This window comes from Pinus tabuliformis, chromosome 3_2, assembly GCF_031772625.1.
Source record: "Pinus tabuliformis cultivar Carrire ecotype Pingquan chromosome 3_2, CPIR1, whole genome shotgun sequence".
In the NCBI taxonomy this organism is placed as follows: domain Eukaryota; kingdom Viridiplantae; phylum Streptophyta; class Pinopsida; order Pinales; family Pinaceae; genus Pinus; species Pinus tabuliformis.
In genome coordinates this window covers 60473674-60497674 of record NC_142302.1, presented here as the reverse complement: position 1 = coordinate 60497674, position 24001 = coordinate 60473674, and the positions used below count along the sequence as shown (strand labels likewise).

Here is a 24001-nt window from a genome sequence, read left to right as displayed (position 1 = left end):
CATGGGGGAAATCTCCTAATTTGAAATTTTTCTCGGTCCTTTGAGGATGTATCTAAACCAGTGAAACATGAATCTTCGATCACTGGCGATTAATCACGAGTCAAACTCTGCTCTTTCCTCAAACGATCCGATTCAACTCTGGGCGAGTCAAACTCATGTTGACCAAGTTTGACTCGTGTTCAACATGAGTTTGACTTGCGACTCGCCGATTAATTGTGATTTAGGCGATTGAGGGGATTTTCAACCCTCAACTCTGTGAGCAAAGGTTTTCACTTTAGAGGTTTTTGCATTTTTCATTGCATGGTTTAGTTAGGTTAAAAATTAAACGTTGGTCCGTAACTCACTTCTCACTGGTTAGGCCCACAACTCATACACTGAGAAGGTAATAGAGGCATGATTTCAGTTTCAGTTTACTTCACGTAATAGAGTCGTAGTGTAATAGAGGTGTAGAGTGCAGTGTGCTCCAATGCTAGCTTCAGCGTGTGCTCTGTCAGAGATTTCAATACCAAACCATTATCGTATCATTTCAGTAGCAATCAAGAGATTTCAGTTACTGATTATTTACTGATTAGTATGCAGTATTTTATAAACTTTTAGAAGAAGATGCTTCTGGTTCTATGTAGTCACTGGTTAGGAGTCAGGACTTAGTACTTTGGATCATGTTTGGACTCATAATTTTGGACATCTATTGATATTATGCATTGTTTGAACATGGCTTTATTGAATATCAATGAAAAATGTTTTTTTAATTCAATATATATGTATATCTTTATTTATTGAATTCACCGATTTTTCCCCGATTTTTTCCCGACCCGATTAGAACTCTTCACTCTTTTGCCTCGCCGATTTATTGCCGATTCCGAGTCTGGTAACATTGATCTAAACCTTTATTCTGCTCTTCTGATTCTCTATTGATATTATTCTCTTCCTCTGTTGAGGACAAATCTTCTACTAATTGATCATCTTCATCATCTGTAAGCGAGACTCATATGGCTGCTGGCTTTTAGATTTGGGTGGATGGCCTTTTCTTCTGTTTTGGAAGAGCTTTTTGTAGGGGACAAGAGTACTGAAGATGGCAAATCCAAGATCGAAGCACTGTTTGTTCATAATCCAGGACCTGAGTCCTTTATCCTGTTTTAAAATCATTTTGTTTGGAAGACCTCTTATTAATATCAATCTCCACATAGTCATTTGTAAATGAAAATCCTCAGTTCTGCCTACTCAATGTCTGTTTTTAAAAGTTGTACAAAGAATCTGCTATATTTTTAAAGACTGAAAACTGCCAAAAATAGATTAGCAAATTTGGTAACCAGCTGCCAAATTCAGATTAGCATTTTGGTAACAACCTTAGTGGATGGTCAAATTCGGGAAACTATGGGGTCATAAAGAAACCTGCTCTTCTCGAGAACTAGGGTCCCATTTCAAGTACTATTTGATAATCATTCCGATTTTTAAACAGAGCATTGAATGACAATGAAGCCTTTGGAATGGAAATGTACTAAAAGAGATCTGCTGTGGGGGACCAAAATGAGTTGAAACAGTTTATTATTGAAGAAATTTGATAACTTGAAATTGAAGGGCGTGGGGATGGACTTTGATTGACATATGTTTGCATGGGTCTCTTATATTATGTTATCTGATCTTGTATTATTTGTAAAGGCTTCTCATTGTTTTGTAAAAGAACCTTATTTTAGACTGAGTTGTGATTATTTTCTACCATAATATCAAAGGTTGGTCTCTCTTTTTTTTTCATACCAATGTTTTATGTTTTTTCTAAGAACTTTTATACTTTTGATCATGATCCAAGAATGCCCATCTCCATCTTATTGATTCAAATTCGAGCTATCACTAACGACTAATCTATGGTTGTCTAAGCAAAAAATTGCTAGTATTAACAATAACATATATTCAATCACAAGATCAGACATTAAGTACATGGGAATGCATTCTCAAGAGCAGGGTACATTCACCCCATGCTCTCAGGATTTGGGTACTCCTGGGGTGGGGGGGTTGCGGGGGAAAGTGGGGAGGTGGGGCATATGCCCCCCTAAAAAATTCTGATGTTCGCATGCCTTCTTATGAGTCTGTCAACCAAAACTATCCGTTAGAGGAAGAAAAAAAATGAATGTATATCTAATGCCCTCGGAGATGAGAATGGTCTGGATGAGGTACATCTCATTTGGATTTGTTGTTGCACTATCGAGTATTCTTGAGAATGCAAATGGTTCTGATTCAGATAGAGACATTCCCATGGTTTGTCCTTATTCGTTCTTGCACTATTGAGTATTCTTGAGAATGCAAATGGTTCTGATTCAGATAGAGACATTCCCAAGGTTTGTCCTTATTCGTTCTTGCAGTAGATGGATGCAGTGGTTAGTGGGGCATTGCCTTGAGCAGTAGCTCATTTGTCATTTAACCTATTCTTACGTTGGTGATCTTAGGACCTAGATCTATATACTCAGATTTTTTTTTTTTTTTTTTTTAGAAATATAATGAGAACTATGATGATGATAGATGATTTGTGAATTATGATTATTATGTTATGTTACATCATTATATGCATCATTTATGATTTATTATGTGTACATGTAATGATATATGTTATTGGCAAATTGTTATGTATAATATTTCATTGATTTATGTTTCAGTTTTCGTATATTTCTATTTCAGGGTTTTGTAATTTTGTTGGGGTCCCCTGGGTTGGAAACCCCAATCTCTCCCCATGATGTTCCCTAGAATTTCTGGGTGGAGGTGTTTCCAGAATCCACACATCCCGCTGATGTATTTCCCATATCATGCATTCCCACATCCCAGAAACATGGTGGGACATTGGTTGTATTAATAAATAAATATGTGTATACATGGGTATGACTATCAGTTGTTATTGATTATGGAAGTAGTTGTTACTTAATTGACTAGGCTAAGGAGATCAGGCTTTTAGGTCAACTGAAATGTCTTATATAGTCAATTACAGGTGGACCAGATAGGCTAGGTTGACAGCGATCGACTTTGATGACTTAGTATCCCTTCCAAAACTGAACTAACTAGCCATCTAATAATAGCTTCTTAACTTGTGAAACAACTTCCGTCAAACACCCCGTGATTATTTACTTCGAGTTGCATTCCATTCCCTAAGGGGAATACAGTTGTTTTTTATTGATCGATCGATTAGAAATAATGATCTTTTAATTTGTGTTTGCAAATCCATGAAAAATATGTACCAAATTCCCATGAAATGTAACATTCTTGTTGGGGATGGTGATTGTGCTAGAAAATGGCCTTGGTAACCTGAATGATCTTATATAAATGTGTTGCAGGGTGCCTTGTGGATGGTATTGGGTGATAGACAATAAAGATTGTTTCATTGGCAACTTTTTTGGGCCTAGGGGATTAGTGAGTAGTGTTCCCAATACCTGTCTTGCTTTTATTGTGCCAGGATTTCTGTAAGCTGTGGAATTGTTTTTTTTTATTATCAATGGACTTACACTTTTCATCACAGTTAACTGGAATTATACAGTTCTGGTTTTCATTTATAGTTATCTTTAACAAATATTCAAGCAACAAGAGGCATAGCAGTTAGCATCTTATTTTCAAGGACATTATGCTACATCATAAACATGATTGGTATAATGACACTAAACAAAATAAATATTACAAAATATGGTTTACAACACATAATCCCGTGATTCTAATATTGGAATGATTGGAGAAAAGTAGGAGGTAAGATCGTATCCCTTCCTGAAGGGAGCAAAAATGTTATACTTAAAAACTGTGCCTTTTGAAATAGGGTATTTGATTGGATGTTTCTTATTTTTATTTCACAAATGTGTTTACTGTTTGTGCGGCTTTGCAGTTTTTTGTTTTTAAAATTGTTTTTGTTAAAATTGGCAACTAGGGCCAACCTCCATGTGGGTCATCTTATTAATGTAAGCAGAGATGTTTCTTGGATCCCTCTCATCGAGAGGTGTAGGATTGATCTAAAGATCATCCGATTCCAATAAGTACTCATGGAGATATGAATTTATTTATGTTATGGGACAATTCGTCAAGGTCGGCTAGCAACCAAATGAACCCCACTTGTGCTCAGCGTTTTAGTATAAATAGAGGTGGCCTTCAAGTCATTTCAACACACTTGGGATCTCTTCCTCTCTACTTGTCTTTGGGTTTTAGTAGGAGGAGAGATACTAAGCGATAATGCTGCCCTAATCCAGAGGGCAAAAGCCAGAACTGTCGGGAACTACCGGAAAAGATGACGCAGAGGGTAGAAGCCAGAACTACCGGGAAAGATGACGCAGAGGGCAGAAGCCGGAACTACCGGGAAATGTCGGAAACTGCCGAGAAATGGTGAAAATGCTGGGAAATCCCTGAAATGCCGAAAATGTCGGAAATGTTGGGAAATGTCGGGAATGCCGGAACTGTCGGGAAATGTCGGAAATACGGGAACTGCCAGAAACTGCCGGGAACTGCAGGAACAGCTGGAACCGCCTGGAACTGCGGGAATTGCGGGAACAACCGGGAACTACTGGGACAGCCGAGATTACCGGGAACAACCGAAACTGCTGGGAACAGCCGGAACTGTCGGGAATTGTGGGAATAGTCGGAATTGCCGGAACTGTCGGGAACTTTCGGAGCATCTGTCTCCGAAGGAGAGCGGCATGCAAGGGGCAACTAACTAACATTGGGGCAGTTGTATGGTACTTAGCAGCAAATACATCAAGCATGCAATGTTACAGCTAGCATGCAAGGGACAACTAGCATGCAACAGCAAGCATGCTAAGGACAATAAGCAAGCAAGGGACAACAAGCATGCTAGGGACAACAAGCAAGCAAGGGACAACAAGCAAACGAGGTGCAACCAGAGCATAGGTCAGTACGACAACATGGCGTAGCAATGGCACATAATGCAGTATGATGATGGGTACAGTCATGATTAATGAAGCGTGATGAGATGCATCATAGTGATGATGGGTGTAGCATGGTGCAACTCGGTGAGGTGCAGCATGATGACGAAATGCAACACAATGATAGGTGAAGGAGTCACCTTGGAGAATCGGTTGAAGCAACATGTCTTCAACTGATCTCATGTATCATCTTCTTAGAGATGATCTATGCTCTTATCTAGATAGGTCAAAGTGTTGACTTCTGTTGTAAACGTACCATATCTCTCTCTTTGTTGAATTATTGAAGAACATATAAGAAGAATTGATCAAGGGTTTCCCCACACCTTAGGACGACCTATTTCAAATAGGTGTAGACCCGCTCACTTGCAGAAGTAAGAGGGAGTTGGATTCCGGATGTGGAATGGTAAACTGCAAGCCCTTGACTACCTCGAGGATCTTAATTTTCAGAAGATATATGGTGATGATTGTGGACCAGATTTGGGAAATGCCTCTGAGTTTCATAAACTCATTTGCATTGATGTTCTTGGTGAACTTCCGTCTGGACATATGTTTTGCAGTTAGCATGGTGAGCTCATATTTGGTTGAGCCTCACTGGATTCGTGCCAAGAATCTTCTAAGATATCTTCGAGGCACAAACTCTCATGGATTGAGATACACTGCTGGAAATATGAAGCTGCATGATTATTCAAATGCTGACTGGGCAAGAAGTGTGGAGGATCACTAGAGCACTTCTCAGCGCTGGTTCTCTTTGGGTTCTGCTTCGATATCATGGATGAGCAGGAAGCAGAAGTCGGTTGCTATAAGCACTGCCTAGATCGAATACATAGCTACGAGTATGATCTCGTATGAAGTTGACTAGTTGTGGAATCTCTTAAGTGAGCTGTTTGTACACATGATGAATACCACTGTGATTCTCCGTGACAACCAGAGGGGGGATTCAATTATTGAGGAATCCCATATTCGATGATTGCTCCAGCAGATAGACATCAAATACTGCCTTATCTGGGAAATGGTAAGTCGATGAGCGAGGAGTCTCCATCGCATTGAGACTAATGTACAGGTCGTAGATGTTTTGTCAAAGCCTCAGGAAAGGTCAAATCTGTGACTTTGTCGAACAACTTGGAGTCGTTGAGAGACCTTCTTATAAGGGTCCTGCATGTTGCATGCATTGAGCTCTGGGAGCTCTGGGGGTCTTGGGGTACTTATTGGAGCAACATACAACCTTCCCCCTCCCCTGGTGGTGCGCTATGTATAGGATGATAAGTTCAACCTTCCCCTGTGATACCTCATGGCGACTGTGGAACAAGATGATTAGTTCTCCTGTGGGCTGGGATGATTAGTTCTCTCGTGGCAACTGTGGAACAGGATGATTAGTTCTCTTGTGGGTCGGGATGATTAGTTCTCCCGTGGCAACTGTGAAACAAGATAATTAGTTCTCCTGTGGGCCGGGATGATTAGTTCTCCCATGGCAATTGTGGAACAGGATGATTAGTTCTCTTGTGGGCCGGGATGATTAGTTCTCTCGTGGCAACTGTGAAACAAGATGATTAGTTCTCCTGTTGGTCGGGATGATTAGTTTTCCCGTGGCGACTGTGCGGCAGGATGATTTGTTCTCCTGTGGACAAGATGATTAGTTCTTCTGTCGAGGCATCCTACCCATGCAGTCTAGGACTCATGGGAAGTACCTCTCATCTGATCAATGAGCAGGGAAATGGGGTTAGGGTCCATAGTAGTACTATCGATGGACGCATCGTTGTATCTACCGTACTCCCTATGCTAGGATGACCTCCATTAATCTGGGATCAATGAAACTGATTTGGGATCAATATGAGTGGTTTGAGACAATCTCTTGTGATATTGATCTCGGATCAATACAACTGACTTCGGGTCAGTAAGAGTGATGTGACACATTCTCTTCAGACGAAACTGACTTTGGGTCAGTAGAGAATGGTATGAGACATTCTCGATCAATTCTTCTTCTTCATGGTTCAGTAGAGCAGAGCAGAGCTCAGCAGAGCAGTGTAGGGCACTGATGGCAGAGATAGTACAGTCGGACATATGGATCAGCAGATGGAGTTCTCCCTAGTTGAGAGGGAGTGTTAAAATTGGCAACTAGGGCCAAACTCCATGTGGGTCATCTTATTAATGGAAGCTGATATTTTTCTTGGATCCCTCTCATCGAGAGGTGTAGGATTGATCAAAAGATCATCTGATTCCGATAAGTATTCATGGAGATATGAATTTATTTATGTTATCGGACAATTCGTCAAGGCCGGCCAACAACCAAATAAACCCCACTTGTGCTCAGTGCTTTAGTATAAATAGAGGTGGCCTTCATGTCATTTCAACACACTTGGGATCTCTTCCTCTCTACTTGTCTTTGGGTTTTAGTAGGAGGAGAGATCCTAAGCGATAACGCTGCATTAATCCAGAGGGCAGAAGCTGGAACAGCTGGGAACGCTGACGCAGAGGGCAGAAGCCGGAACTGCTGGAATTGTCAGGAACTGCTGGAACTGCCGGGAACTGCTGGAACTGCCCAAAACCCGGGAACTGCCGGGACTGTTGGGATAGTCGAAACTGTCGGAACAGCCGGAACTGTCGGAACAGCCAGAACTGTCGGGAACTACCGGAACTGCCGGGAACTGCCGGAACTATCGGAGCATCTGTCTCCGAAGGAGAGCAACATGCAAGGGACAACTAACTAACATTGGGACAATTGATTGCCGGGAATTGCTGGAACAGCCGGAACTGTCGGAGCATCTGTCTCCGAAGGAGAGCAACATGCAAGGGACAACTAACTAACATTGGGACAATTGTATGGTACTTAGCATCAAATACACCAAGCCGGAACTGCCGGGAACTGCCAGAACTATCGGAGCATCTGTCTCCGAAGGAGAGCAACATGCAAGGGACAACTAACTAACATTGGGACAATTGATTGCCGGGAATTGCTGGAACAACCGGAACTGCCGGAACTGTCGGAGCATCTGTCTCCGAAGGAGAGCAACATGCAAGGGACAACTAACTAACATTGGGACAATTGTATGGTACTTAGCATCAAATACACCAAGCATGCAATGTTACAGCGAGCATGCAAGGGACAACGAGCATGCAACAAGAAGCATGCTAAGGACAACAAGCATGCTAGGGACAAGAACCAAGCAAGGGACAACAAGCAAGCAAGGTGCAACCAGAGCATAGGTCAGTACGACAACATGGTGTAGCAATGGCACATAATGCAATACAATGATGGGTACAATCATGATTAATGAAGCATGATGAGATGCAACATAGTGATGATGGGTGCAACATGGTGCATCGCGGTGAGGTGCAGCATGATGACGAAATGCAACACAACGATAGGTGAAGGAGTCACCTTGGAGAGTCAGTTGAAGCAACATGTCTTCAAGTGATCTCATGTATCATCTTCTTAGAGATGATCTATGCTCTTATCTAGATAAGTCAAAGTGTTGACTTTTGTTGTAAGCGTACTATCTCTCTCTCTCTCTCTCTCTTTGCTGAACTATTGAAGAACATATAAGAAGAATTGATCAAGGGTTTCTCCACATTGGGGTTTGTCCCTGGCTAGCGCCACATCTTGTGTCCTCTTGTCTTGGCTTGTCTTTTGCGGTTTATGTTTATGTTCTATCTGCAGTTTACTTTAATGTTGATGTGATTGCTAATCTAGAAAAGATATTGAGCTAACTGTGAAAATTGAAATAAATTGCTCTAAGCATAGAACATACCTAAAATTAACAGTTTTAGTTGCAAACAATGAGCTTTAGGGGCTTGAAGGTAGAAAACATATATAATTGGAACTGCTAGGGAAAGTTATGGAATTATTGCTTTAATCTTTAGTTTAGTAAATGTAGACAATGCCTTTAGATAGGGGAATTATATGTTTGTTGAGAAACAACTTTTTTCACGGTAGATTCGTTGAACATAAGTATAACATATTAGACTAAGCTGCTTACTTGGAAGTTCTTGTAACTTGCAAACCTTGTCTAAATATGGTTTATCAAGAAGGCATAAAAGTACCTTCTAATAGCTATGTGATAGCTATGATGGAATGCCCAATATGCTAAAGACATACACTAGAGGTGCTCTTTTGGTTACATTGTTGATGGAAAATAACGCTCAAATTTGTGTGGAGAATTGTTTGTTAAATAGTAAAATGTTAAACTTCCAATCTACAAGTAAAATAAAAGTCTGTTTCAAGTAAAATCCTATAATCCAACTACTATGTGGTTGTTGAACACGTTTTCATACTAGGCACTTTTGGAATGCTTTTGACCTTGCCTCAACTCCTAAGGGCATCCTTGTTCCAAAGATTACACGACACTGGTCTCCCAAAATTTCTCATTGTGGTTGACTTGAGGTTCTATGAGATAGTGGTAGGATGGCTCCACACACAATAAGGATATTTTTAGACTCGTCAAAATCACTGTTGTGGTTAGATAGGGTTGCCCCCTATTTGCCACTTTGTTTGGGATCTACATTGACAAGATGAAGAAGCATCATATGGAAAACTCTAATGCAGATGATGGTTGCATCCTTCATCACATTGTGTTGCGAATATTTGCAAATGACGTGTTCCTTAATAAGAAATTAGACATTCATGAACTTTTGTGATTTTAAGCAAATGGCAATAAACATTAGCAAAAGTAAGGTCACGATTTTCAACAGCTACAAGGAATATTTGGAGGATTTAGCTTATCTTTTCCGGGGGCATGGAGATTACAACAACCTACACATATTTGGAGGTCCAAATCATAAGCCTTAATTTCACCTTGAGGCACACTTTCCAATGTAGTCTTTATAAGGGCTATGCATCTTTGGTCCCGCTTGAGAACCAATGGTTTCATTTCCAATTTCAAGACATTTGTATGAAGATAAACCCTTTTGACACCATAAATAAACCCACAACTCTTAATGACTTGAGATCTAGGGTCTGTTTTCATCCTTTGCAAATTTTGTAAGGGTTGAGAGGGTGCAATTCATCATGGTCTGGTGCTTAGTTTGTTACAAACAGATAGTCCTATAGGCCAGTGTTCAAGCTTAGTTTGGGGCCGATCCTCTCTACCTAGAGGACATTTTTAGATTTGTTACCATTCTCCATTGTTTTAAAATCTTGGGACCCTACTTTTAGACAGGATAATTACCCATATTTCATAGTTTGCTTTTCCAGGGAGGTTTCCTCCCTTGCCTTTTTGGGGGTAGAAGGGTTGCTTCTCTAAGGCCACTTGATGTCTCCAATTCATTGGTATTTTCTGATAGTGTTTCCCTCATTTGATATATTCTTTGGATACCCTTGGGTAGCTCCTACCGACCAAAGGAGAAATTAACAAGGCAAAGATGGATGATGTTGATTGCATGTCCATTTAGGGCACTTTTAGAGTACATTTAAATTTTGGAGTATATGTAGATAGCCTTATTATGAACACTTCATGTAGTTGTAGGAATGTCTTATTATCAATCATGAATCATGATTGCATTAGGCACCATTGGGTGCACGGCATAAGGATCCCACTTGGACAAATGTGGGTTGCCCAAACCATCTAAAAATCGAAGCAAACCACCACATCCTTTTTTAGGAGAGGCCTTGCCATGTGTGCCATTTCCAAGAGATTGAGTTTGAGAAGCTCTTTGTTTTTGGTTGTTCCATCTACCAAAATGTTTAGGGGAGTTTCCACTGCTTGTTATGAGAATGGGGGAGTCCCTTGCAATTTCACCATTGGGTGCACGCCATACGGATCCCACTTGGCCAAATGTGGGTTGCTCAAACCATCTAAAAATCAAAGCAAATCAGCACATCCTTTGGTAGGAGGGGCCTTGCCATGTGTGCCGTTTTTAAGAGATTGAGTTTGAGAAGCACTTTGTTTTTGGTTGTAACGTCTACCAAAAAGTTTAGGGGAATTTCCACTGCTTGTTCTGAGAATGGTGGAATCCATTGCAATTTTCTTTTCGTTCCTGATCAAAGATGCCTAGCTTTATAAATTCGAGAGCTAGAGATCCATATACATGATACTTCGTGTTTCTTTTCCATACTCCGTACTAACTAGGCTCATTACTACTTTCTTTGAACCTATCTCATTTGTTGGAGGTGTTAAGTACTAGGTTGGATCATTAGTTTTGGAGCATGTGGGTGGTTAATTAGTGACAATGGACTTCCTCCCTCGTGATTGTTTGTGTTAAAATTGGAAACTAGGGGAAAACTCCATATGGGTCATCTTATCTATGGCAACTGATATTTTTGTTGGATTCCTCTCGTCGAGAGGTTAGGATTGATCTAAAGATCATCCGATTCTGACACGTATTCATGAAGATATGAATTTATTTGTGTTATGGGACAATTTGTCAAGGTCGGCCAACAACCAAATTGCCCCCACATGTGCTCAACGTTTTAGTATAAAAAGAGGTGGCTTGCTAGTCATTTGGACACACTCTTCTTGTGATCTCTTCCTCTCCACTTTTCTTTGGGTTTTGGTGGGAGGAGAGATCCTAAGAGACAACGTTGCCCTAATGGAGAAGCCTAATGCAGCCATCATGGAGAAGTCTCTACGCTATCATGAAGAAGCCCTAACTGCTGGCCTATTGATGCCCTAATGCTGCCCTAAGGAAGATCATATTACATCCATGGAAGGAGATGCGCTATAACGCTGTCAAGAAGTTGAATACGCAACAAGGAGGCCTATATGCTAAATTGAAATCAATGTTGTCCAAAAGAATTCTATCTGGCCATTGCCCTAACCCTAACCGTAGTCTCCTAGCCGCAACACAGAAGAAAGAAACAGTGAGGAGATAAACAAGGGTTTGAGTTGTTGTCATGGAGGCCGAGGGTGCTGGCTGTTAGGCCGAGACTCGAGTTCTTGAGGACTAAACGGTGTTGATTTTGACAATTCTTTGGGCATGTTTTAAGGGACTGAAAGCTACTAGTTGTTGTTGTGCTAGGCCGTAGGCCATAGCACCACAGCTGGGCTTGCGTAGGGTATCAAGGGCTGGCATATGCCCTTATGTAGCAGCGTAGCAAGGGAGGAGCTCTCTTAGATTGGTCTGCGACTCTAAGGCAGTCAATGAGGAAGATTCCTGGGCAGATTTGAGACAAATTGCCTTACAGACCATGCCGCAGATCAGAGGAAACGTAAGAGGGCTTTTGTGCATATTTTATGTGTGTATTTTGTCTTTGTTTGGGCCGCAAAGATAGGAAGCTACAACAGCGAGTTCTGGAGACTGTTTGTGAGAGCCAAGAGGGCTAGTGAGACGCTCTCTCCTAGTTGCAGACATGTAAAGGAGACCACAACCCAAACAGTGGTGGTTACCTTTGTTAGAAGGTTGGTTTGTATTGTTGGAACATGACTGTGTGTTGTTGGGTGGCTTGTGGAGGTTCCAAGGCCAACAAAAATGTATAGTGATGCCTAGAAGGACAACAAGGACAAGCAACCTAGTTGGGAAAGGGAGCCACAATGAATTGTAGCAGTTTTGGAGGGCTATCACATTGTGTTATGTGCCCTAACTAGTAATAGGAAGCTACAACAGTAAACCACAGAAATCAAGGCAAAAGAGTAGTAGCAGTGAATGGTGGAGCATAGTGCACAATGATGGGTACAACAGTGAATGGTGCAACATAGTGTATAGTGACAGTGGTGCAGCACAGTGATGCACAAGGCAACATGATGAATAATGCAACATGTTGGGTACAACATGATGAGGTACAACTCAGTGATGGTGCAGCATGGTGCAACATAGTGATGATGGACATGGTATGATGGTGCAACATGGTGCAACACAATGATAGATATGACAAGGTGATGGAATCACCTGTGTTCAGATCAACTGCCTTATGTGCCATCTTCTTAGAGAAGATCTCTGCTCTTATTTAGATAAGTCAAAATGTTGACTTCTGATGTATATGTACTATCTCTCTCTTTCCTGAACTATTGAAGAACATATAAGAAGAATTGATCAAGGGTTTCCCCACATTGGGGTTTGTCCTTGGCTGGCACCACATCTTGTGTCCTCTTGTCTTGGCTTGTCTTCTGCGATTTATGTTTATGTTCTATCTGCATCTTACTATCATGCTAAATGTGATTGCTATTCTGGAATTGATATTGAGCTAATATGGAAAATTGAAGTAAATTTGCTATCAGCATAGAACATACCTAAAATTAACAGTTTGACACCACACCTATATGAGACCTTAGAGCTAGACCAAAGTCGAACATGGTAAGGCAAAAATGGATGACATCTATCAAATTGACATATAAAGCACTTATGTCTTTACTCTAGACTCTTGGCCCCAAGATGTCCTTTTATTATGAGCACTTCATGCAACCGTAGGAAGGTCTCACTACCTATCTTGGCTACATTTGACATCGTTGGGTTGCATAGCTTAAGGAAACTAATTGACCAGTTCTGGGTTTACTCCCACCATCTCCCAATTGGGACATATCATGACATCCTTTGATTGAAGAGACCCTACCATGTGTGCCATTTCTAAGAGATTGAGTCTGAGAAGTACTTTGTTTTCTTTTGTCCCATCTACCACAAGTTATTTGGGAGGTTCCATTGCTTGTTTCCAAAATCAGGGAATTCCTGGCAATTTTCTTCTTCCCCTCAACTAGAGATGCCTAGCTTTATATAGAGAGTAGACTTTAGGCATCTTCTTAGATTGAATACTGCCAAGATTATTACTTCTTTCTTTCAACCTATCTCAATCAATAGAGGCGTTAAGCACTTGGCTAGCTCCCTATTTTTGGAGCATGTTGTTGATTGATTAGTGCAACAGACTTCCTTTCCCCTAATTGATAGGCAACTCAACTATATGAGACCTATTACCCTCTTCTAGTAGGGGTACTTTAGAATTTTTGACCATGCCATTTGTAAGCCCAAATGTGTGCAAGTAATAGCCTTATAAGGCCATGTGGCTTTTTTATGTGAAAGTGACCCTTAGATCCCCAATGCTGGATAATGATGGCTGTTCTTTTTAGCTTCATTTTGCCTTGTAAAGGTGATCGTCTATTGTACTTTTCCCTTCCATTATCCCTTGATCCTAGTCTGCCTACTTTGTTCCCCACATAGACCATATCTTTGTGTATGCACACCTCTTTGGCCATGGTCATCATCCTTTTGGGTAGTCTCACAATTCACGATGTATATTCCCTCTGCAGGGCAATGCTTGACATCCTCCAAGTCAATAAAGGAGCCCGTTATAATCTCTATGTCAAGTGAAAGCAACTCCAAGTTGAAACACTCAAAATGACCTCCTAGAAGTGCCTTAACCAAATTTGGGGTACCTCCTAGAGGGGTTATTTTCTCCTATGGGGTGGATGTGTAGTGAAAAGAGGCAACATGGTGCATGAGTTGAGCAAGAAAGGTGTCAAAGCAAGTCAAAGATACTCACGTGGACCAAGGACAACTCATAAGCAAGCAAAGTGGAGCCTTAAATCACACAACAAGCAAGTTATGGACCAAATCAAGGACATTGTCTACCTTCTACTAGTTGTTGTAGGGATCCAAGGTCACAAAAGAAGAATGTTGAGCAAGTTAAGCAAGTCATTTGGCCGTCCAAGCACTCCAAGAAATGTTTTAATCAACTTCAAGCCATTTCTAAAGGGAACATTAGACTTCTAGGCCAAATCAACCCTTCTTCCAAATAGAGCGAGCCTTTTCTAGTGGATTGGCATCTCTAATTTAGGGTTTTAAGCAATGTAAAAATAACTTGGTAACTTGATTTAGTCTCTAAGCATTTTGTGGATGACAAGTCACTTAAATTTTGGAGCAAAAGGAGGATTAATGTTGAGAGGCTCATTTATAAGTAGTGAGCTCTCACTCCTTTGCAAATCATTGTAAATTGTTGAGACAATTTGCCAAAATGTGAATTGTTTTCAGGAAAGACTACTACAAGGCTAATTGAACTGATCCATTTGAAGGGCAACTTTGTTGCTTGGAGAGGGATGTCTAGCGTTTGTTTGCTCACACTTCTGTCTTGTTGGTGTAAGTTAAGGATTGTCTTTCCTTGTTGGGCTATGCCCTAGGATCCTCATCAAGGGTTTCAATTTATTTTTTGTATTAACATATCAATTGTTGAAGGCTTTCCCAAAGTGGAATCCCTTCTAGGAGGGATTGGTTACATATCTCTTGTGTTCCATCTCAAGCCATAAATCATAAGCATTGACCAATCGACTTAAGAGGGGCATCAATTTGAACCCATAGCTGTAGTGGAAATAAGGCATAATCCTTATTGCAACATCCAATCATCTCTTTTTTGAAAAAAATTACAATTGTTTTTTATTTTACTTCATATGAAAAGCCCGAAAAATAGAAAAAATTTAAAAAATATAGAAATAACCATAAAAAATAAAACAAAACTGGTGAATCTCTTCACCATCTTGCCCAAAATATTTTTGACAGATTACTTTTTTAAATCTAGACTTTTCTCTTGGGATTTGTGCCTCCTAGGGCACCTAAAGGGCTAGTGGCCCTGTCTTACTGAGCATTTAGTGTATCTAACATCTTATTGAGGGTTTTGAAGGTGAATTTATAAATCTGATTTTTGTTTTCTGTATTTACAGCCCAGAGATTGGTAAATTTCCCTGCCTTGGGATATGTGAGTGGTTGTTTCTAACCCTTATAGCCCCAGTTTCCTTGTTTAAAGTATTTCAATTGATTATTAATAATCTTTAGAAGTGTTTTCAGCTGTCCTAACAATTGCAGCAGGTTTCATCTCAATTGGGGCACCGCCAATCTTCAGCCTTTGGGGATTGGACCTGAATACTGAGTCATAGATTCTAGATATGAATATCTCTTTGAATGCGTAGTCATTTGAAGCATTAGTGGGTTCATTTTTTTGACAATTCATTGTACTAACACTTCCAGTAAGCAGCACCAAGTTTCATGAATATTTTTGGGCTTGTTTGAGTCCTCCAAGCAGCCCTTTGCTTGCTGGTTTTGCATATTTTTGTATAATTTCAGATTTTGCATCCCCAAGCCAAAGGTATTTATCAAGGATATCATCTCTAATATTGGCAAGGGCCTTCACACTCAAATTTGGTGTATTTCTCACAGTTAAATCTTCATGTATTGGAGTATTTTCCCTGTTGGTCTGCATTTTCTGTAGTGGAATATCTTATATCAGATCAGACTAATTGTTTCCTTTAGCTCCTAACCTTCATCATGTGAGTGTTTATAGGCGCTGGTATTTCCTAGGGTCTTGGTGAAGTTGTGTTGTGTTGAGATACCCCTCATCCCATTCTAGGAGTTAGCCAAAAGTGAGAGAAGAGTGTGCTGAGGTGACAGTGGGTATGTCTTCTATTTGCTTACTGTTTAGCATCTTGGCCAGACCTTGCTAGGCTTGCTAAACAAGAACTTATCGCTATACCTGCCACATAGAGAGTATTTCCCATTGAGGGCAGTCAAGCATCGAGACTACCATCATGAGGTTCTTATTCTCAGTCTCAGATGCCAGAAGAGACAAGTCATTCCACTCTAGAGCTCCTCCTAAGATTGTACATCTAGAGACCTTAGCTCGATATACTCTCTAAAGGATGCCATCTTGCTTTCATTGGCTCCTTCATAGTGACAGCCAAAGACAAGAATGCCAAGTCTACTATTATTTCTAGTTTGGATGTTGAAGTTGATGTTGAGGTAGGGGCCCTCCCTCTTTTTATTGTTATTGTATCTCTTCTATTTTTATTGCATTTTCGCCTTCCAAGAGTGTTCTAAAAATTCCATGGTCTAGTGGTCACTATTTGTTCTAGTGTTATCGGAAGCGAACCAGTTTCGGAAACTGGCCGGTCCGACAGGTTTGGGGGCAAAACCGATCCGAACCGGCCCTTTGAACTGGAAAAGACCAGTTCGGTACCGAACCGGCTGGTTTTGTCACTAAACCGGTCTGGACCAGTTCGGAGACTGGTTCCACCGGTTCACAAGGCTCGCGGCCGCGTGAACTGGGCATAAAAAAATGTTTTTATTTTTTATTTTTATTATTTCTCCTAGTTTCTAACGCTACTCTAGCCCCCCCTAAAGCTATTTAAACACCCCCACCTCCTCTATTTCACTCACACTATTCATTCGAGTCTCTTGCAATTCTTGAGCTGAGTTCGGTGAGGAGCATTCGGAGGGTTTTTGCAAGGTTGTTTTGAGAGAGATTTTTTGCAGATTTGAAGAGCTGATTGGAGTCTTGGAGGGCTGTTCGAGAGTGTGTTTGAGCGTATACACACTAAGAAGAGGAAATGTGTGGAGCAAAAGTGGTTAAATGACATGGTTTTTGTTCAGTACAACCTTAGGTTGAGGCGCAAAGAATCGCTGCAAAAAACCCCTGATTCAAGCAACATTGTCTTGGGCGACTTTGCTCCAACATCAGAATGGGTTGTGGAGAGTCAAGCACCAATATTTGACAATGAAGACCTTTCTTGGTTGGACTTGGACCCAAATTCTCCAAATCTGGTCTTGAGATGTGATTTACAGGCTTTGTTTTGTTCCATGGCTACAGACAGGGAGGCCTGCATGGCCATCAATTCCCCTGAACAAGTGTTCATGCAGCAGTGCACTTCCCTTGCATTTCCATGTGGTAGGGCAGCAGATAAGTTGGAAACTCTGCAGACTTTATGTTATATTCCACTTCTGAGTAAATTATAAACTGTTTCAGTTAAAATGTCTTCTAATAGATTCCTTTACAAAAGACTTTTGAAAGAGGTTTTCATAGGTTTTGAGCATTTTTGCAAGCAAGAAGCTTAAAGTGCTCCACAAGGTGGCATCAGTTCTTAACTCATCTATGGAAGTTTCTTATGTTCAACTAGCATGAGGTGGACCTACAGTATGTTGGTCCATAACTGATTTGTTGAATTTTCTCTATTGACCATTTATTTTTGTTGTCTTTTAGAGGACAATGCCTTCGGTATTCTTTGTTTGCTTTTAATACTTCTGTAATTTTAACTTTTAAGTCCTATTGACATATCTTTGGCTACTTCTTGATATTTATATTATTTTTTCTTTGTTTTGTTCTACTGGTGTTTTGTTCTGTTTACTTGCTGTCTAGAAAATAACAGTTATGATTTTATCTTTATTTCAAAATATTGGCCATAAATATCACACACGGGTTCTTAGTGTGAGGTATACATGCATTTCAATTTGACTTCATAGCCAGTACAGAACTATTGTCTACTGATGGTTATTGACATAGCAGGTATTACCTTCTTTATCCAGATTTAAAGAATGCGGCTTTCTGTTTTACATTGTTGTATATTTATATCATCTTCTTGCCCATTGTTGGATTCATGTTCTTTATCATGCTATGATCAGTATTTGGAAAATAGCAGAGAAGTGTATGGGATTCCAATTAAAATTAAGAGTCCAAGTTTAATAACTTAGAGAATCCAAGACTACTCTAATTTTGGACAATTTTGAAAGGCATTTTGGTATTGGTACACTTGAAGTTGATGATAACTTGTCATTAGTAAATTTTAGGTGGCGCCATATAATACATTTTATCCGGATCTAGAGATGCATTTGGCACAAGTCGGTGTAGATCCAACAGTCAATTTGTGGGACAAGCCTTTGGCACTAGGAATGGTAGACCCACATGATTCTCTATCTCATCCGGTGGGTGTTTCTGATGTACAAGCTGAGTCGGCTAATGCTCTTCATCCAGACCAGTTCTTGAACTTTGTGGTATGGAATCACCATTCTCTTTTAAGTTTTCTGTTTTCTCTAATATGTTTTCTGATTTTTCCAGATCTTTTCTTATCATTCATATAGTTTGTACCTGTTCAAGATACAACTGTTTCTATGCTCAAAAAATTCTTAATGTTGATTATAACTCTGAAACCTTTCTTCGCTGCAGATTCCAAAATGGTTTGAAGTGGAATCCAAATTTCAACAAACAAAAGACAATCCATTTATATTACCAAATCCATACATGGCAGCACAACAGCAAAAGGTAAGCATCTGTTTTTCCTGTTTCATATTCTGCCTTTGTTTAATGTCTTCTGTCAGAAATAATGTAAATATACTGCTGTCTCCCCTTATTGTTAGTTTATCAAAATTAAGAAATATTTCAACTCCAAATATACTTCACTGATCCTCAAAAAAGAAATGAATCTCATCTGAGGATTTGTGACAAAGGTTTTCAGATCATCACCAGGTTTCTGTGCATAATTATTTGTTGTATAGAGGTTTTAATTTATTGGGGGTTTATATGTATGGGAAGTAACTCATTTTGAACTTTCTATCCCTTTTACTTTCATTTGCAGTATAACTCACTCGAGGATACGAGAGGATCTTTGAGAAACACTCAACTGGATGATAGTAAAAAGCGTGAACTAGTGAGTGCAATCCATGGCCATTTCAAGGACTGGCTATATGGTAAGTGCATTTTAGACCTATTCTACACTTTTTTGTATAGTAAGGAGGTGAATTCAAGTAATAAGTACAAATTTGGGGAACGTTGATAGAGAGAAATCCAAATGCAAAAATGCTTTCCTAGTTTGACACTGAACTTGAAGGTGCTCATTTCATACAGGAATGTTTCCAGGATTGTAACTGCCCAAAATCCCTCGGAAAATTTTTGAGGGATTGTTCCTAGAAGTTTGTTGTATTGAAAAAGTGTAGGAAATTTATTATTTTCATAGATATTTCCTGTCAGATTTGGTTGTGTAAATGTCATTTTGAACTGTAAAAGTAATTTTTTTTTTAAATTCATTTTAACTTAGGCGTGAGTGGGCACAGTGACTTAGAAAATAAATGATTAACAAAACAATAAAGTACATTTGAAAAGATGAAAAATCTGAATGTTCTTTCCCATATATCTATATGAATATGCTATATAGAAATCTTCCTTCTTACTAATATGCCTGTATATATATATATATATATATATATATATATATTCTGTTCTTCAATTCCTGAAATTTTGAATATGTTGTTGCTTTTGCAAATTGCTCTCTGTTGGGCCCCTGAATTAGTATTTTGTGTCTGTGTATAGATTGATCGATAGATACTAGAATGCAATGCAAATACATACTACTTAAAGTCTAAGGATAGTTTGTGGATTATCATTTCCACTTAATATATTGAATGACAAGATAGAGCATGACTATCATCGAATCTCCTTGCAGCCATCACATGACCATATCAGTTGTTTGTTTATTGCCATTCTTAATGCAACTGAAACTTCCATGATCCTTGCTCACTAATTTGTGGCTTAACCACCTCATCATATCTATCTTCAGTCACGAAGTCCCTAGATGACCATGAAGGCCTTATGTGGCCTCCTATTCTCTGAGGGTTGCTAGGTTAGCTCACCTCGTTTAGAAAATAAAATAATTAGTGGAGGCAAATCTAGTGTTGATTGAAATAGAATATCCAACTTCCACCTGTTCCCCCACTCACTAAGTTTCAGGTTCTCGAATATCTAGATATCTGGGTCATCTAATTTTTGCTGAAATTTTGTCCCTTAGCCCCTTTCAGCTAGGCCCATGTGGAAGCCTTGGAAGCCGCAATGAAGAAACATAACATCCCTCTGATACCATGTAGGAATTTACAGGGTAAGTTCCTCAGAAAGAATACCAAAAGGACACCGCTCACAACCAGATCTCAAATCAATACACCAGTATTTTTGACGTGGTTAAAACCCTCAGAGTGCAAGGAGGGAAACAGTCCACGGCCTGTCCCAACGTGGGTACAGACAATTTATTAATCAAAGAATGAAAATTTACATAAGCTTCTCTCATGCACGGATTACCCGAACAATGACCCTCCATGCGCTTTAAATAGAACTCATGGACCAATCGGGTGTCAAGCCACGGATCAAGTGTCGATAATACCGAGGTGAGAGTGAACCGTCGGATCACTACATATCGTGACCGTCGGATTGTAAGTTACAATATGTACAACGGTAAAGAAACACACTTTACCTAACTCTAACCTAACTCTATGCTAGACCAAGTTGAACTTAACTATATCCTATGTGTCGGAATATCCTAACATATGGTCTCCACTGGCCCATGTGACCAGGGTCTGGGGCTAAAAAATTCCATCCCCAAGATTCCAAAGTTACAAACTTCCTATAGACGTTTCAGGCCTGCTTCCAAGGACTGAAATAGTCTCCAACAGGGCAGACAGATGCCCAGAAGGCTTTTGAAGATATAGAAACCCTCATCTGTCTATAAGGCATCCAAATCCTTTAATCCACAACCATTAGCCAGGACTTTCCTCTGAGAAGTCAAAATGAGTCCACTGTTCACAGACTGCTCCTAAGTGAAACGTTCCACTCATTTTTAAACCAAGTAACGTCCAGCATCAAGGACTACTTTCACAAGGAGCATAATTCTTCTAAGGCAGGAACACCAAAAGGCCTCCAAGTCTTCTTGTCCCAAATCAGGGATACCTTTTAGCTGTTCATCCACACAGCTGTCGCAACAGGTATTTTTAGCATATACAATCACTCTAAAGGCCATACCAACTCAATGAAGTCTATCAACAGATTCCCTTGATTCAAGAGTTCACCGAAATCTTTAATCTTTATATCAAATGTTCTTTGAAGACTTTTTCCTCTGAGTCTCCACATTAAGATCAAGGTATTTGCTCTTAGGATCAAGGTATTTGCTCTTACATCTAGGTCCACATCCTCAATGGGACTTGGAAGCAGTAGATTCAAGGCTTCTCTTGTCTATCTGTAGGAAACCAAGCTCCCATGGTTGTGACTCACTAAAATTTTTTCACAACCAACCAGCCATCCTGGCTGTCCAAGAGTCTGAGGGGTTGACACCCCTTCTTCTCAGCCATAACATCTTACTTGCAAAAGGACTATTATATCAATAAACATTAAAGATAACCAATACTAAGAGTCTATCAGCCCCATGCTCAAGTGAGCCATTCCATGCCTTTCCATAATCACGAAAAACACATTGTAAGAACATATTAAGGATCAACAGGCTGGAATATGAATACTACAGAGTCATCATCACGAAATTTACCAATTGATGCCATGATCATGTATCATATTATCCAATTTGTCCATTCAATAGGAAAGCACATAAATATACACAATTCATCAATGCCATTTTTATTTCATTGAACATGATTTGCATTATAAATTGAAGTCCACAAGAGAACTTATCTGATCAAGATCAATAGCTGCTTGCAACTGATGAAGGGTGAGCCACTTTCCACCCAACCAAAGGATAAATCGTTTGTTTTGTTCTTTGCAGCTAGCCACTCCCGAGCTAGACTATGAAGCCATGAGGGAAGTCTCTCACTATTGCATTAAAGGTGGAATCATGAAGGCCATGTTGAAAGATGTAACTAGTTTCGGTCTTTGTAATTATACATCTATGATTTTATGTAAAAAACAAAATGAAGAAAAATAAAGAGAAAAAGAAAAATTATTTTCAAGCATGGGTTTCATGCTCAAAAGAATTTTTATTATTATTAAATAAGCATGTTCTTCATGCTTCTAGGTCTTGTTGATTCAAAGAGTCAAAGTCCTATTTGGACCTCTTGAAAAGAAAAAGGAATTTTATTTTTATTTTTATTTTTAATATGTAATTTTGGGTCAAAAACCCCTCTAGATGCTCTAGAATTTTTATTATTACTTAATAAGCATGTTCTTCATGCTTCTAGGTCTTGTTGAGTCAAAGAGTCATTGTCCTATTTGGACATCTTGAAAAGAAAAAAGGAAAAAGTTTCTTTTTGTTGTTGTTCTAATACGTACTTTTGGGTCAAAAACCCCTCGAGATGCCAAGTCAGCCTACTTGACAAGTTGGCCTTGCCCCAATGGACATGTCTGTTCGCACCCCTTTGGACAATATAAATAGAAGATGATATGAGCTCATTTGCACACACACTTGAAGGAGTTTTGGATCTGAAATTTCGCAGAAGAAGAAAGATGAAGTGGAGGGACGAAGATTGAAATGGAAGAAGAGTTGCTTCTTGGTACTTCTCTTGTTGCTAATATCTTGATGATGATTTTATTGAGCATAATGGAAGGTTTGACTTGGCATCTAGGGGTGGAAGTTCTTCTGTAGCCATGGGTCTTGGATGTCTCACTTTGATCTGATTTATAAGAAGAGATTTTGACAGGGTGTTCCCCAAAGAGAGGGTTTTTGCCCTGGCTGAGAGCCTATATTCTTTGTTCTTTTGTGTTTGTGATCTTCGTGTTTATGCTATAGTAATTGTTTGATGAAATAAAGTAGAATAAATATTAATAAGAAGCCAACTAATTCACAAGCAGTTACTATGAAAGAGAAATCTAATGTAAAGTTGATAAGCGTCCCGATTTTTCAACGTTGTGTTAGAGCTAAGGCTTGAAAGAGGAGGCCGAAAGATCACTTTGTTGGCTTGTGGACAAAAGTTTTGAAGATTTGCAGAGGATTGATCTAAATTCTGGGCATATGAATGTAAAACTTCGGTCTCAGTTATGAAACAAAAGTTAACTTCTGAGGATTCAGATCCTTCATCAATGATTTTTCTCATATTTTTCTATACACCAGTTGTTTTGGAGATTCAAATCTACGTCCCTGTAACTTGGAGGTCACACAAACAGATGAAGAAATTGAGGAAATGAAACTATACATAATAGAAGAAAACTTCACCATAGATCTTGCTGGAAATTGTTGAAATTTGTAACTAGGTTTTGTCTTCATAATATCTTATGTATTCTTGATTTTATGTATTTGATGTAAAAGAGAAAGGAAATTTATTATTATTATTTAATAGCATGGGTTTTATGCTTCAGGTCAATTTATTTGTAGGTCAAATCACCCATTGCGTGCTTCTAGGGTTTTGTCAGAGAGCCAAGGAGTCAAAAGAGTCATTGTTGTATGTAATAGACCCCATTGGGCATCTTGTATCAAATCAAAAGAATTTATTTGAGTAAAAAATTGTGTCAAAAGTCCCTCCAAGACCAAGTCGCCCTGCAAGAGAACAAGTCGGCCTTATGAAGGTTAATTCAACCTCCTTAGAAGCCTATATATAAGAAGCACTCCTCTGCATTTGAAGGATATCATCCAAGAAAGTTCGATCATTAGAGGAAGTAGTAGAAGTGTAAGAAAGAAGAGCGAAGGACACGACAAGGACTAAAAGACAACAAAATTTGAAGCTTT

At 39.5% G+C, this 24001-nt stretch overlaps 1 protein-coding gene across 1 annotated transcript in view; it reads left to right on the top strand.

The window, feature by feature from the left end:
• The window catches only part of LOC149179837 (uncharacterized), a 233959-nt gene that overhangs the window by 171351 nt on the left and 38607 nt on the right, over positions 1 to 24001 (top strand). The window contains exons 6-8 of the mRNA XM_089415813.1: positions 18366 to 18569; positions 18742 to 18837; positions 19151 to 19262. Coding sequence (XP_089271939.1) covers positions 18366 to 18569; positions 18742 to 18837; positions 19151 to 19262 — 412 coding nt within the window. The remainder of the gene's footprint in view (positions 1 to 18365; positions 18570 to 18741; positions 18838 to 19150; positions 19263 to 24001) is intronic.